The sequence below is a fragment of the Oryctolagus cuniculus genome, chromosome 7 (assembly GCF_051225735.1).
Source record: "Oryctolagus cuniculus isolate XC-2025 breed Fujian yellow rabbit chromosome 7, ASM5122573v1, whole genome shotgun sequence".
Classification (NCBI taxonomy): domain Eukaryota; kingdom Metazoa; phylum Chordata; class Mammalia; order Lagomorpha; family Leporidae; genus Oryctolagus; species Oryctolagus cuniculus.
Window position 1 is genome coordinate 121,686,585 of NC_142873.1, and position 15,912 is coordinate 121,702,496.

The 15,912-nt window shown below is 45.7% G+C and overlaps 1 protein-coding gene across 8 annotated transcripts in view; it reads left to right on the forward strand.

The window, feature by feature from the left end:
• The window catches only part of RAB3B (RAB3B, member RAS oncogene family), a 77,982-nt gene that overhangs the window by 44,892 nt on the left and 17,178 nt on the right, over positions 1 to 15,912 (forward strand). For 6 of the 8 annotated variants that reach the window (XM_002715098.6, XM_051857805.3, XM_089300669.1 and 3 more), the window contains exons 3-4: positions 2,704 to 2,822; positions 5,888 to 6,012. In XM_002715098.6, coding sequence (XP_002715144.1) covers positions 2,704 to 2,822; positions 5,888 to 6,012 — 244 coding nt within the window. The remainder of the gene's footprint in view (positions 1 to 2,703; positions 2,823 to 5,887; positions 6,013 to 15,912) is intronic. The other 2 variants (XM_089300671.1, XM_089300670.1) reach the window with 1 other exon arrangement.

Here is a 15,912-nt window from a genome sequence, read left to right on the forward strand (position 1 = left end):
TTTCTGGTTAACAGGTGCAAAGTTTTTACAAATAGGCACTCTGCAACTACTGTTGTTCTCATTGTTTATTTTTATTATTATAGATGCTGTTTACTAAATGCTTGTGGATAAAGCAGTCATTGATTGAGGCATAGTGATTATGTGCATTGAACTTGGAATTAAAAGCCTTGGATTTAAGTTCTTGCTTTTGTTAGCAGCTTTGTGATCTTGTGAAAGTCACATATCCTCTCTGCACTTTTTATACTTTCAACTGTAAAATTTAAATATTAATGACATCTGAATTACAGGGGTTTTATACAATTTAAATGAAATAATATCAAGAACTTTTTTACACATACTCAAGCATTACATATTCTGAAATGGTGCAGGGAAGACTGGCTGGTCCCCACATGAGGACATTGAGAACACCTATGAAGCATCCCATGTGCTGCGATAACACTTCGCTGCCGTTTTTTTCTTTGTTTGCCTCTGTACATGTTTGTCTTTCCAACCAAACTATGAAATGTTTAAGATCAAGAATTGTCCCATGGGGCTGGTGCTGTGGTGTAGCAGGTAAAGTCACCACCTGCAGTGCTGGCATCCCTTTTGGGTGCCGGTTTGAGTCCTGGCTGCTCCACTTCCAATCCAGCTCTCTGCTATGGTCTGGGAAAGCAGTGGAAGATGGCTCAAGTCCTTGGGCCTCTGCACCACCTGGGAGACTTGGAGGAGGCTCCTGGCTCCTGGCTTCAGATTGCCCAGCTTCAGCCATTGCAGATATTTGGGGAGTGAACCCGTAGATGGAAGACCTCTCTATCTCTGCCACTGCCTCTGCATCTCTGCAACTCTGCCTTTCAAATAAATAAATAAATAAATCTTTTTTTTTATTGTCTCTTTTTAAAAAATGTTTATTTCTCCTTATATAAGAGTAATACCAGGGGCTGGTGCTGTACATAGAAAGTTAAGCTCCCCTCTGCTGCTCCAGCATCCCCTATGGGATGTTTGAGTCCTGGCTGCTCCACTTCTGATCCAGCTCCCTGCTAATGCACTTGGGAAAGCAAGGAAAGACTGCCCAAGTGCTTGAGCCCCTGCACCCACATGGGAGGTCCAGAAGAAGCTCCTGGCTCCTGGTTTCTGGCTTTTGTCTGGCCCAGCCCCAGTTGTTAAGGCCATTTGGAGAATGAATTAGCAGATGGAAAGTATCTCCCCCCCACACCCCATTTCTCTTTCTCTTTCTCTCTGTAACTCTATTAAATAAATAAAATAAATCTTAAAAAAGAGTAATACCTGATCATTGTAGAGAAAATAAAAATACATTAAGAAAATAGAAATTCTAGTAATTCTTGAATCTCATTCACAGGTAATTTCTATGAATGTATTTGTTTCCAATTTTTTTCTCTGCACATATACATTGTATCATATATATAAACATTGTCCTATGTCATTACATAATCTTACATACATAAGCTTATATACAACTTTTACATTTTAATCTTTCTCCTCTTATTGAATTTATAAGCTTTTAATACTTATTCACTATCTAAATAAAGCTATAGCATTTTCATACATAAACTTTTTTTTTTTTTGACAGGCAGAGTGGACAGTGAGAGAGAGAGACAGTGAGAAAGGTCTTCCTTTGCCGTTGGTTCACCCTCCAATGGCCGCCGCGGCCGGTGCGCTGAGGCCGGCGCACCGCGCTGATCCGATGGCAGGAGCCAGGAGCCAGGTGCTTTTCCTGGTCTCCCATGGGGTGCAGGGCCCAAGCACCTGGGCCATCCTCCACTGTACTCCCTGGCCACAGCAGAGAGCTGGCCTGGAAGAGGGGCAACCGGGACAGAATCCGGCACCCCAACCGGGACTAGAACCTGGTGTGCCGGCGCCGCTAGGCGGAGGATTAGCCTAGTGAGCTGCGGCGCCGGCCCATACATAAACATTTTTTAAAGATTTATTTTATTTATTTGAAAGAGATACAGAGAGAGGTAGAGCCAGAGAGACAGAGAGAGAGAGAGAGAGGTCTTCCATCCGCTGGTTCACTCCCCAAATGACTGCAGTGGCCAGAGCAGAGCTGATCCAAAGCCAAGAGCCAGGAGCTTCTTCTGGGTCTCCCATGCAGGGACCCAAGGGCTTGGGCCATCTTCTGCTTCCCCAGGCCATAGCAGAGAGCTGGATTGGAAGTGGAGCAGCTGGGACACAAACCGGTGCCCATATTGGGTGCCGGTGCTGCAGGATGGGGCTGCTCCACAGTGCTGGCCCCTGTACATAAACATTCGATTTTCTATATCTGTGGGAAAAAATTTTAGCAGGAATATTTCTGGGTCCAAGGGTATGACATTTTAATGCTCTTAATATTTCCAAATTGATTTCCAGAAGGTTGAAATGAATTCCACACCCACAAACAAGTTGTAAGGTTGTACGTTTCACTGCATCTTCATCTGTAATGGGAATTATTATTAAATACAAAGTTAAAACTTTTTAAATATAGTAATTATCCATATACACTTCTTCTTTGACTTGTTCATGTTTCTTACTGATTTTTATATTGGAATTTTCATATTAATTTCAATGAAGTTTTGAGAATCATTTTATTCTAGTAACCAAACACACAGAAGACACAAAATAAATGTTCCTTAAATATACCTGGAGCATTTGTTAACTGTCTTGGGGACTCTTTAGGAACCAAAGCAGACTTTCTAGGAGGCTGACTCTTCTTTCCTTTTCCCACCCCAGGACACTGCTGGGCAGGAGCGGTACCGGACCATCACGACGGCCTACTACCGTGGGGCCATGGGCTTCATTCTGATGTACGATATCACCAATGAGGAGTCTTTCAATGCTGTCCAAGATTGGTATGAGATTCACTCATTCATTCATTCAGCAAAGTAACATGTGCCGGTCTCTGGTGTGTGCATGAAAACCCAGACAAATCAGATATGGCTCCCATCCTCATGAAGACTGGGGCAGGTGGAGTATCTGTGCCATGGCTGTTCTGCAGAATCAGAGAGGCTGGGCAAGTCAGACCCACAACTCTAGTGCTGGTCAGCACCAGGCTTATCTCTTGCTTTCTTTTGCCCACAGCTACCATATTAATTGTTTTCTATTAGTATAATGAAATACCTGAGGCTCGATCCTTTAAAAGGAAAAGAGGGGTATAGGTTCCCCTGACTGTGTCTCATGGTAGTGGATGGCATCGTGGTGGGAGTGTGTGCAGGAGGGAGAAATCATGGGAAGCCAGAGAGAAACTAGACAGGAGCCAGCCCTGCTGTTTCATAACAGCAAGATACACACACACACACACACACACACATATATAATTTTTCTTCTTCTCACAACAACTAACCAAGGTTCCACAATACCTAAGTCAGTCACTTCAGAAAGCACTCCCCAGTGACCTAAGACCTTCCACTACCCCACCTCTTAAAGGCCCCACTTCTTTACATCACCATGCTGGGAACCCAGCTTCTAACACATGAACCCTTGAGGGACAAACCACAGCAGTTACTCTTTGAGGCCCTCACTCCTCCCAAGGAGCAGTTTCTGTGACTGTGAAAATCTTGGTGACTTGAAGCCTTGAGCTAACAGTGGCCTCACGGCCTGCCTGCTGCACTCTCCTGTCCTTAGCAGCTGTCCAGGATGTCACCGGTGTGTCTGCCATTCATGGGGCCTGTGTTCTCCTTTTCTGTCTCTCAGTTATCCTCTTCTTCTCCTGTCTCCCCATCCCTCGTTCACAACTCCTTCTTCCTGGGACCACCCTTCCCCCTCCTTCTCTTCTTTTTTCTCTTCCCCTTCGATTTCTGTCTCCAGTCATGATTTTTCCCCCTCTTCCTCTCTCCCCTCTACCTCCTACAGAGTGATTAGCGTCTCCACACTGCTCATCCCCCCATGTCCTTGACGTTCTTCCCTTTCTCCATCAGTCTCTGTTCATTCTGCCTCAGGAACATAGTGACTTTAACACCTGGTGACGATTCCTCCAAGAATAACCTGAGCTTGTTGCTTATCTGGGAACTGAAGAGGATGCAGTGGGAGAAGGGAGGAAGATGAAAGGAAGACGAACATGGGGAAAAAAGGACAGTTGTCTCCAGTTACCTGCCTTAAATTGGACGACTAAGTGTCTGTCTCCTGCAAACCCTGGCCTTTGAATTTCGTTTCTGGGCATCTTGGTCCCAGCCCAGTTCCCTAGTCCCCACCTGCCATTCAAACCACGGTGCCCAGAATGTAACCTGGCTTTTTGTGGACCCACAACAAATGATAGTTGAGTGAACTGCATGCTTTGAGGAAATGGCTTCTCAGTGTAGACAAGAAGGTTGACTGTGGAATCAACTTTAGCAGATAGGCCCAGGTTAGTTAGATTGAGTACCAGTGTCAGGATCTGTTTCAGGATTAACCACTCACTGCCTCATTTATTCATTAAACATTCATTGAAAACTCTGTTCTGTCTGTCCTGGGTATTGGCATCCAAAGATGCATAGGCCAGGGCTGGCGCCAAGAAGCAGTAGGTTAATCCTCCGCCTGCGGTGCCGGCATCCCATATGGGTGCTGGTTCTAGTCCCGGCTGCTCCTCTTCCCATCCTGCTCTCTGCTATGGCCTGGGAAAGCAGTAGAAGATGGCCCAAGCCTGAGGGCCCCTGCACCCATGTGGGAGACCCAGAAGAAGCTCCTGGCTCCTGGCTTCGGATCGGCGCAGCTCCAGCCATTGCAGCCATTTGGGGAATGAACCAGTGGAAGGAAGACCTTTCTCTCTGTCTCTCCCTCTTACTGTCTGTAACTCTGCATCTCAAATAAGTAAATAAAATTGTTTAAAAAAAAAAAAGATGCATAGGCCTGTCCCTATCCTCAGGGAGAGATAAAGTCATCCTGGTGCCATAGGTGCCATGGTGAAGGTACAGAGGATCAAAAGGGAAAGTAACCATTTGTATCTAATTGGGTGGCTGGAGACAGAGTTAGGCTCATCCCCACAAAAATTGTCTCTACAATGTCAGGGTCCTATCTTTCCCCCTCCATTATTGATTTATTTATAATTATAGACTTTTTAAAAAGACTTATTTATTTATTTGAAAGGCAAAGTTACAGAGAGGCAGAGGCAGAGAGAGAAGTCTTGCATCTGCTGGTTCACTTCCCAAATGGACACAACAACCAAAGCTTGGCTAATCCAAAGCCAGGAGCTTCCTCCAGGTCTCCTCCTCGGGCACAGGGGCCCAAGCACTTGGGCCATCTTCCACTGCTTTCCCAGGCCATAGCAGAGAGCTGGATCAGAAGTGGAGCAGCCAGGACTCGAACTGGTGCCCATATGGGATGCCAGCATTGCAGGCAGCGGCTTTACTTGCTACACCACAGTGCCGGCCCCTGTTTCTCTTACAAGGACACTAATTCCACTTAATAGGCCTGTCCGTCATGACCATTACTTCCTAAAGGAAATACCAGTCCACTGAGGATAAGGCTTCAGCATGTGACTCTGAGAGGCTGGACACATTCAGTCCATATCAGTGTGATGTATCTGCCAGCTTCTTGTCACTATAGCTAAAATGCTTAAGAGTTGAGAGGCGCTTCTTAGGAAGATTTATTTCAGCTTACGGTTTGGAGGGTCACAGTCCATGACTGGACAGCCCATTGGTTTGGGCTGAGGCTGGAGGATGGTGGAGGGAAGATCACATGTGAACCAGAAAACACAGAGACACAGGGAGCCTACACTCTTCCTCTACCTTCTGTGTGTTCTGTGCTTACAACACCATCATGGTTCGATCATGCGGCCCTACCCTAGCAGCCTAACCCAATCACTTCCCAAAGGCCCCAACCTTGGATACCACAACTGGATCAAGCCTCCTCCCCAATCCATCAGCCATTAGCATCTCCTTTTATATTTGTGTGATGTACCTATGAGTTTTGTGCTGTTTCTGACAGTTCTGTCTCCTTTTAGGGCTACTCAGATAAAGACCTACTCCTGGGACAATGCCCAGGTTATTCTTGTGGGGAACAAGTGTGACATGGAGGAAGAGAGGGTTGTTCCTACTGAGAAGGGCCAGCTCCTTGCAGAACAGCTTGGTATGTGCATGACATGGATGCGTACTTGTGCATGTGTACTTGGGAGTGGGACTGAGGGGACATTAGGATGTGTTATGATTGTGAATTATGTATCTATGAGCTCCATGCTTATTGTTTTATATTTGTGTGATATACAAATGGGCTTTGTGCGTCTGAATTTTGAATAATTATTGTTTATAATATGTAAATATTTTGTAATATTAAACATATAAGTACATTTAAAATTATTTTAAAGATTTACTTATTTATTTGAAAGACAGAGGCAGAGAGAGAGAGAGAGAGAGATCTTCCATCTGCTGGTTTACTCCCCAAATGGCTACAACAAGAGTCAGATGATTCATCTTGGTCTCCCATGTGGGTGCAGGGTCCAAGGACTTGGGCCATCTTCCACTCCTCTCCCAGGTGCATTAGCAGGAAGCTGGATTGGAAGTGAAGCAGCTGGGTATTGAACTGTTGCCCATATGGGATGCCAACACTTCAGACTGTGGCTTCATCCCGCTACGCCACAGCACTGCCCCACCCCCCGTATTAAATTTATGAGCTCTTTTTAAATTTATTTTTATTTTTAAAGATCTATTTATTTACTTGAGAAGCAGAGTTACAGAGAGAGAGGGAGAGCCAGATAGAGAGGTCTTCCATCCACTGGTTCACTACCCAAATAGTCACAATGGCTGGGCTGATACAAAGCCAGGAATGAGGAGCTTCTTCCAGGTCTCCCACGTGCAGGGACCCAAGCACTGGGGCCATCTTCTACTGCTTTCCCAGGCCATAGCAGAGAGATGGATCAGGGAGCTGGATTGGAAGTGGAACAGCCAGGACTCGAACAGGTGCCCATTTGGGATGCTGGCGCTGCGGGCAGATGCTTAGCTTACTATGCCACAGCTCTGGTCCCTATGAAGTCTTTTTTAAACCAAATTCTTCCACAAAGGATTTGAAATGTCTTATAAAAATCATCATAGTACAGCAATATGAAATAAATAAGAAAATTGGAGCTAACATAAAGCAAGAGAAAGGAAAATAAGAGGAAACCAGGGTAAAATACATGTGTATGGCCGGCGCCGCGGCTCACTAGGCTAATCCTCCGCCTAGCGGCGCCGGCACACCGGGTTCTAGTCCCGGTCGGGGCGCCGGATTCTGTCCCAGTTGCCCCTCTTCCAGGCCAGCTCTCTGCTGTGGCCCGGGAGTGCAGTGGAGGATGGCCCAAGTGCTTGGGCCCTGCACCCCATGGGAGACCAGGAAAAGCACCTGGCTCCTGGCTCCTGCCATCGGATCAGCGCGGTGCACCGGCCGCAGCGCGCCAGCCGCGGCGGCCATTGGAGGGTGAACCAACGGCAAAGGAAGACCTTTCTCTCTGTCTCTCTCTCTCTCTCACTGTCCACTCTGCCTGTCAAAAAAAAAAAAAAAAATACATGTGTATGTCATAAATTCTTAGGCACTTGCAAGAACTGGGCCAAAATTTTGCCTTTGAGCTTCCTACCCACCATTCCAAAGAGGGAAACATAATCAGTTACATGGGTTCAGAGTGTCCTTAATGTGAAAACAAACCCATTATTCCAGTGAGGTATTGTTCTTCATTGCCAGCAGTAGAGCAGACTGTATCCTTCCAACAACAGCAATACTGGGCATCATGGCCTGTTTCTTACAGTTTCTCTTAACACTGATACTTATCATTAAAGCACAGTTCTCAACAAAAGTAATTTCATGGAGGGACAAAGCTATGTGGTTCAAGTGTGCAGTTCAGTGATGCTCTGACTTATCCCACAGTTAAAGCATTTTGACCTCTGTGCTCCACTGAGGTCTAGGTGCCCATAACTCAATGGCCCCATAACAGAGCCCATACTCACGTTTGCTTAAAACAGCAGCTTTTATATATATATATATATATATATATATATATATAGTATATTATGTATGCACACATAAACAGTGTAAGATTGCCTTAGAGAAAGAGTGTCATGCCCACAGAAAGTTTGAAAATTTCCTCTAGAAGAATAGATGGATTGCTAACTTTTAGCCAATCTCCCTAATTATTTCTTACACTCTGGGTGCTATAGGCACTGAGAAGTAGAGTTTAAAGTTATACCCTGACAGTTCCTGAAGTGCAGATATTTGGGCATGTAGATGAGTAAGCTGTAAACCTACAAGTGTGAATTGTGTATTGCATGTATTATGATTGTGTGTGTCCTACACTTCCTTCTCTTTACTCCTAGTCCCCAAAGTAACCTGGACTAGAAATTAAACTGCTAAGTACTTAATAAATAGGAAGGTTGGGTCACCTTGGTCTCGCCGTTTCTCCTTATCACAAAGGTTCTCAGGGTCCTGAAAGTGTCTCTACTTGATTCACAGAACATAAACACATGGAGAAGCCCACATTTTGATAGGTTCAGGCCATCTCTTTCTGCCTTCAACCCACAGTCTTTAAGGAGACTCCTGGCACTCTCCCTCCATTTACTATATCCCATCTGTTTGGAATGTTCTATTCTACTATCTTTTACCTCTTTCAGTTCGTGAGCCCCAACTCGGCTTTCAAAGCAAGCAAGCTCCACATCTTCTATGAAGTCCTTCCTGGTCCCCTTGAGCTCGTTGCATTATGCTCCCATTTAATGTAATTTGTGCATGCAACAGAGTACACATCACCCTTATTTACACTCATTCACTTGTCTGTTTCCTGAAAGCTCTTTGAGGACAGGAAATGAGTATTGTTTAACTTTGTACCCACAGTGCCTAGCATATGGTCTAGCATTGCAAAATATGTTTGATTAAGTTTTACTATGTCAGGTTTTAGGCTACTGCAGTAAAGAATTCCTGTATGCGCTAGGTGCTGTGCTGTGAAATAGGGTGCATTCCCTGGTCTGAAGCAGCTTGAGCCAGTGAGAACAGGTGGAAACAGCTATAGCCCAAATGATCGTGACTGTAACAGAGGGATGTGCTGGGATTACAGGAGCACCTGACAGTTGGGGTCAGAAACATGATGCCCAATTGGAGTCTTGAAGACAAGTAGAACCAGCCAAGTGAGGAAGAGAGACAAGAACGTTCCGGGGTGGGGGGTGGGGGGGGCATAACATGGGCAAAGACAATGAGCAGCACTAATCAGTGGGTGGTGTGAGCCTGGAACAGTGTTGCCCAAAGAGAGGGACTCATGGCACCTGAATTGTGCAAGAGGGTTTTATGTATTATTTTGATACGTATTAGAAAAGCATATAGGGGCCGGCACTGTGGCATAGCAGGTAAAGTCGCCACCTGCAATACTGGCATCCCATATTGGCACCAATTCAAGTCCCAGCTGCTCCACTTCTGATCCAGCTCTCTGCTATAGCTGGGAAAGCAATAGAAGATGGCCTAAATCCTTGGGCCCCTGCACCCATGTGGGAGACCTGGAAGAAGCTCCTGGCTCCGGCTTTGGATCGGCACAGCTCTGGCCATTGCAGCCAACTGGGGAGTGAACCAACAGATGGAAGACATCTCTCTCTGCCTTTCCTCTCTCTGTGAAACTCTGACTTTCAAATAAAATAAATAAATCTTTAAAAACAATGAAAAGCATATAACCAGCATGTTGAACCCTTACAATTAAACAAGAATAAGTTTTTAAAAGATGAGTTAGTTTTTTATTAGGAAAAAAATACAACCAGCATGCCGAATCCTGTGATTAAAATTTTTTAAGGACCTCATTAAAAAAAAAAAATTTATTTATTTACTGGAAAGTGAGAGTTAACAGAGAGAGAGACAGACAGAGAGACAGAGAGACAGAGAGAGAGAGACCTTCCATCTGCTGGTTTATTCCCCAGCTGGCTGCAATGGCCAGAGTCAGGCCAGGCCAAAACCAGGAACCAGGGACTTCTTCCAGGTCTCCTACATGGATGGTAGGGACACAAATACTTGGGCCATCTTCCGCTGCTTTTCTCAGGCCATTAGCTGGGCGCTGGATCAGAAGTGGAACAGCTCAGGCATGAACCGGCACCCATATGGGATGCCAGTGTCACAGGTGGGGGCTGTACCTGCTATACCACAACACTGGCCCCGACAGATTTTTAAAAGGTGAGTTGGTTAAACATTTGCTAGGTGCTTCATGTACTAGATACTTGTCTAAGTGTTTTAAAGTATAACTCAATTAGTTTAATCCCCACAAAACTCTCCAAGATATGTAACTTTTCTCTGTTGTGAGGTATGTGTTTCTACAGATCAGAAAAGTTGGGTGACTTGCTCAAGGACACATAGCTGCCACCTAGCAGTGGTCTGGCTCCACAGCCTAAGCTCCTGAGCACTTAACCTTCTTAGAGCTGATATATATTGAGCCAGGCACTGTATGAAATGTTTAGCATGAATTATATCTTTTTCTCTGTGTAAGTCTTCTAGGTTGGTACTATAAACTATTTCCGATACACTGAAAACAGAGGTTCAGAGAGATTAAGTAACTTGCCCAAAGCTATACAGTTAAGAAGTGATATAGTCAGCATAGATCTATTAAATTTATATAGGAACACAGATAGAAGTGAGATTTTTTTTCTTAAAGACTTTATTTATTTAGTTGAGAGGTAAAGTTACAGGCAGAGAGAGGGAGAGACAGAGAAACAGAAGTGAGATTAATTCTTTGTGTAGCCTTTAGGAAGGCCTTTGAAGAAGGCTTTAATGACTTGGTCAGATGTAGTCAGGTCAAGGTAACCCATCTGTCTTATACAGCTTCCTGAGCTTTCCTCTGTGCCTACCAGAACTCGACTGTTTATGGGTTTATTTCCTTTTCTAGCCCTTGAGAGCAGGAATTATGTCTGAATTGTTTCATTACCCAAAGAACCCAGCATGGAGTGATATTCATTCAGATGTTTCACTTATTCATTGAAAAATATTTGTTGAGCACATACTCTGAGCCAGGTTATATGCTGTCACTTAGGGTATAATTAATGATGAACAAACTAACTGTATTCTGTATTGTCATGGAAATAATGGGAAAGTATTAAACCAATAATTATACAAATAAATACATAATTAAAAGTTGTGTGGATGAATAGTATGGCATGTGAATGATACATTAATACAACTGTTAAAATTGTGGTAAGTTCTGCTTAAGTTAGGACTGCTGTTAAACCAGCTTTAATTTAAATATATTTATTACCTCCTGTCAATGAACCCAAGACTCAATTGCACTCTCCATTTCTCAGCTTGACTTATCTCCTCAGCTCCTGATGGAGCCAGACTCTGCACTGGGATAAAACATATAATAGCAGCTCCAAATTCATATTTACCCAACTCCTGTAAAAAGAAGCCCCTCTCTTGGCCAGTGTACAACAATCTCAGGGAAGACAATGATGGGTCTCCTATGAGTCACATGCCCATCCCAGCAGCTGGAAGAGGCAACTATTGTAACTTACAGCTCTACCATGACCATGTAAAATTGTGGCTCCCTGAAGGAAGGAATGATAGGCAGAGAAAAAGTACATTAGTCTACCACACATGCTATGAAGAAAGTGAAGAATAAAACTTAATCTTAGGAGATCTAATGTCTTGAGAAAATAATATTTAAGCTGAGAACTGAGGGCACTGTGTTTGGTGCAGCTGTTAAGAGTCCTCTTGGTATGCCCACATCCCCTATTGGAGTCCCTGGGTTTGCTTCTGATCCAGTTTCCTGCTATGCATACCCTGGGAAGCAGCAGGTACTTTGATCCTTCACACCCTTGTGGAAGACCCAGACTGAATTCTGGGCTCCTGGCTTTTTTTTTTTTTTTTTTTTTTTTTTGACAGGCAGGAGTGGACAGTGAGAGAGAGAGACAGAGAGAAAGGTCTTCCTTTGCCGTTGGTTCACCCTCCAATGGCCGCCGCGGCTGGCGCGCGGCGGCCGGCACACCGCTGATCCGAAGGCAGGAGCCAGGTACTTATCCTGGTCTCCCATGGGGTGCAGGGCCCAAGCACTTGGGCCATCCTCCACTGCACTCCCTGGCCACAGCAGAGAGCTGGCCTGGAAGAGGGGCAACTGGGACAGAATCCGGCGCCCCGACCGGGACTAGAACCCGGTGTGCCGGCGCCGCAAGGCGGAGGATTAGCCTAGTGAACCGCGGCGCCGGCCCAGCTCCTGGCTTTGACTTGGCCTTGCCCCAGCTGTTGTGGTCATTTGGAGAGAAAACCAAGGTATCAAAGATCTCTGTTTCTCTCTCTACTTTTCAAACAAATAAAAATAAATAATTTTTTAAAAAGCTGAGAGGTAAAGGATGAGAAAAAGTTAACCAGGAAATAAGTGGAGGTTGGGGGAGGGGGATATGTTACATCAAGAACAGTCCAAATGTGAGTGAGGGCCTGAAACATTCACGGAATTGAAAGGCCATGTAACAGGGACAAAATACCCCAGGGGAGAATGGTGTGCGGTGAGGGTGGACAGATGTTAGATCACACAGGATCTTGTAGACTGTGTTAAGAATTTTATAAGGAGATGGTCAGATCTAGGAACAATGAGAGGGGATGCTCAGCCTTCCCCACCCCCGCCCCAGTGCGTATCCCTCGCAGCCCCGGGTATTAAGTCATTCTTTGCTCTATGAGATTCCTCCCCAGGACTCCCTTCTCTTTAGCTTTTTTTTTTTTTTTTTTTTTTTTTTTTTTTTTTTTTTTGACAGGCAGAGTGGACAGTGAGAGCGAGAGACAGAGAGAAAGGTCTTCCTTTTTGCCATTGGTTCACCCTCCAATGGCCGCCGCGGCCAGCGCGCTGCGGTCGGTGCACCGCGCTGATCCGATGGCAGGAGCCAGGAGCCAGGTGCTTTTCCTGGTCTCCCATGGGGTGCAGGACCCAAGTACTTGGGCCATCCTCCACTGCACTCCCTGGCCACAGCAGAGAGCTGGCCTGGAAGAGGGGCAACTGGGACAGAATCTGGCGCCCCGACCGGGACTAGAACCCGGTGTGCCGGCGCCGCTAGGCGGAGGATTAGCCTAATGAGCCGCGGCGCCGGCCTCTCTTTAGCTTTTCTCTGCACATTTATCGTTATGGCCAGTGATTAGCATCTATTAAGGCTGGGAGTAACAGCAGGCTTTCTCTGTTCTCCAAGTCCCTGGGACTTAGGTGAAGTCAGAGAGATGCTGAGGCAGGTGGATCTTAGGGAGTGCAGAGCAGTTTCAGATATATCTGTTCTAGGAAATATGGCATTTTAGGGTCTGTACATCCAAGGGTCCCTCAGAAAGAGACTCCTTATCCTTTTCCTGGATCTGCTAGGAGGTAACTTTGGCCAGAGCCCAGGCAGATTAATGAAAGGGAAATATGCCTCCAACTACAGGAGAAGGAAACAAAATTTAAAATGTGGCTTTGAAACACATACATATACACTCACTGCAGCATGCTATAGTGAGAAAAGCTTCCACCACTACTTTACGATGTGACCTTGAGTACCTGTTTCCTGTCTGTGGCTCTCAGTTTGCCCATCTGTAAAATGGGTTGTTTAATGTGTTGAGTGGGAAGTTCTGTTTGATCTACACCACTTTGATTCCATGATTTCAGTTCACACAATTCCCCACTTATCATTCAGAACCTTATATACTGCTTTATTTTATGTGCTCAATAAATTTTGTTTTGTATTGAGATGGACTATAGAGACTTACATCATTGAACTTGTTTGCAGAGAAACAAAAGCTAGACAGTACTGATAATGACTAACAGTGACTTATAACCCACAGTGTGTTTTCAAAATCATTCTCTTGTGATCTTCAGTCACTCCTGGTGGGTGTATAAGGTAGCATTATTGGCCGGCGCCGCGGCTCACTAGGCTAATCCTCCGCCTAGCGGCGCCGGCACACCGGGTTCTAGTCCCGGTCGGGGCGCCGGATTCTGTCCCGGTTGCCCCTCTTCCAGGCCAGCCCTCTGCTGTGGCCAGGGAGTGCAGTGGAGGATGGCCCAGGTGCTTGGGCCCTGCACCCCATGGGAGACCAGGAAAAGCACCTGGCTCCTGGCTCCTGCCATCGGATCAGCGCGGTGCGCCGGCCGCAGCGCGCCGGCCATTGGAGGGTGAACCAACGGCAAAGGAAGACCTTTCTCTCTGTCTCTCTCTCTCACTGTCCACTCTGCCTGTCAAAAAAAAAAAAAAAAAAAAAAAAAAGGTAGCATTATTGGGGCTGGCATTGTGGTGTAGTTGATTAAGCCTCTGCCTACAATGCTGGCATCCCATATGGGCACTGGTTCCAGACCTGGCTGCTCCACTCCTATTATTTATTTATTTATTTATTTGAAAGGCAGAGTTACAGAGAGGCAGAGGGAGAGGGAAAGAGAAAGAGGTCTTCCATCTGCTGGTTCACTCCCCAGATGGCTGCAATGGCTGGAGCTGAGCCAATCCAAAGCCAGGAGCCAGGAGCTTTTTTCAGGTCTCCCACACAAGTACAGGGCCCAAGGACTTGGGCCATCTTCCACTGCTTTCCCAGACCATAGCAGAGAGCTGGATCAGAAGTAGAGCAGCTGGGACTTGAACCGTACCTACACGGGATGCTGGCATCACAGGCAGTGGTTTTACCAGCTATGCCACAATGCTGGCCCCTGTTCCACTTCTGATCTAGCTCCCTGCTAATGTACCTGAGAACAGCAGCAGAGGATGAATGAAGTCCTTGGGCCTCTTTTGGGAGAACTGGAAGAAGCTCCAGGCTCCTGGCTTCAGTCTGGCTCAGCCCTGGCTGTTGTGGCCATTTGGGGACTGAAATAGTGAATGGAAAACCTCTGTTTCTCCCTCCCTCCCTTTCTTTCTGTAGCTCTGACTTTCAAATAAATAAAAAATAATTTTTTTTTTGACAGGTAGAGTGGACAGTGAGAGAGAGAGACAGAGAGAAAGGTCTTCCTTTGCCGTTGGTTCACCCTCCAATGGCCGCCGTGGCTGGTGCGCTGTGGCCAGCGCACTGCGCTGATCCGATGGCAGGAGCCAGGTACTTATCCTGGTCTCCCATGGGGTGCAGGGCCCAAGAACCTGGGCCATCCTCCACTGCACTTCCCTGGCCACAGCAGAGAGCTGGCCTGGAAGAGGGGCAACCGGGACAGAATCTGGTGCCCCGACCAGGACTAGAACCCGGTGTGGCGCCGCAAGGCGGAGGATTAGCCTAGTGAGCTGTGGTGCCGGCTGAAATAATTCATTTTTTTAAAAAAGATAGCATTGTTATCCATGTAGTACATTATTTTTATTATTGTACATTATTGTCACTACAGTAAATCAGTGATTTTACTGATGATGAAGGTGAGGTCAGACCATCCAAGATTTCGTAAAATATAATGATCTGGGTAATACTTCTCTGTCTTTTTTTTTTTCATTTAAAGATTATTAATTTTTCTAAGAAATATAAATAGTAGCTGCCAGGCCCAAAACTCAAACTCAGACTTGGGAATCAAAATTCTAATGGTCCCATTATATCATCCACTGGTGTTTTCCCAAAAGCCTGCCACAATTTGTTTTTTCAAATTTCTATCCTCAACACAGAGTTAGTAAGATTTCTTTAGATTATGTTTTGGTGACACACAACTTGAGTCAGGGGCTTCGATAATAAAGGCTTATTTTTCACTCGTATTCTATGCCAGCTGCTAATCAGATGTAACTCTGTTCCTTGTGTCTTCAGACTTTGGGATGGCTAAACCACACCACGCCTATTACAGTTTCTGTTGGCACTTGGGTCATATTATGTCCACCTGTTTCCATTGACAAAGCAAGTCACATAATCAAATCTGATGTTGATGGGGTGGGGAGATTTATTCCTCCCACAAGGAGGCCCTGCAAGCCGGTTGGCCTTAGGGAGAGATGTAAAATCTCTTGCAGAAAGGTCAGTGACTGTTTGTTATAGTCACTGACACATGGTGGACCCTGGGGACAAAGAGAGGAATGTGTACCTTGCCCTCAAGATACTCACGGATGTGTAGGCATCTGTGCAGTGGTTAAGCCACCACTTGGGACACATGCAGCCCAT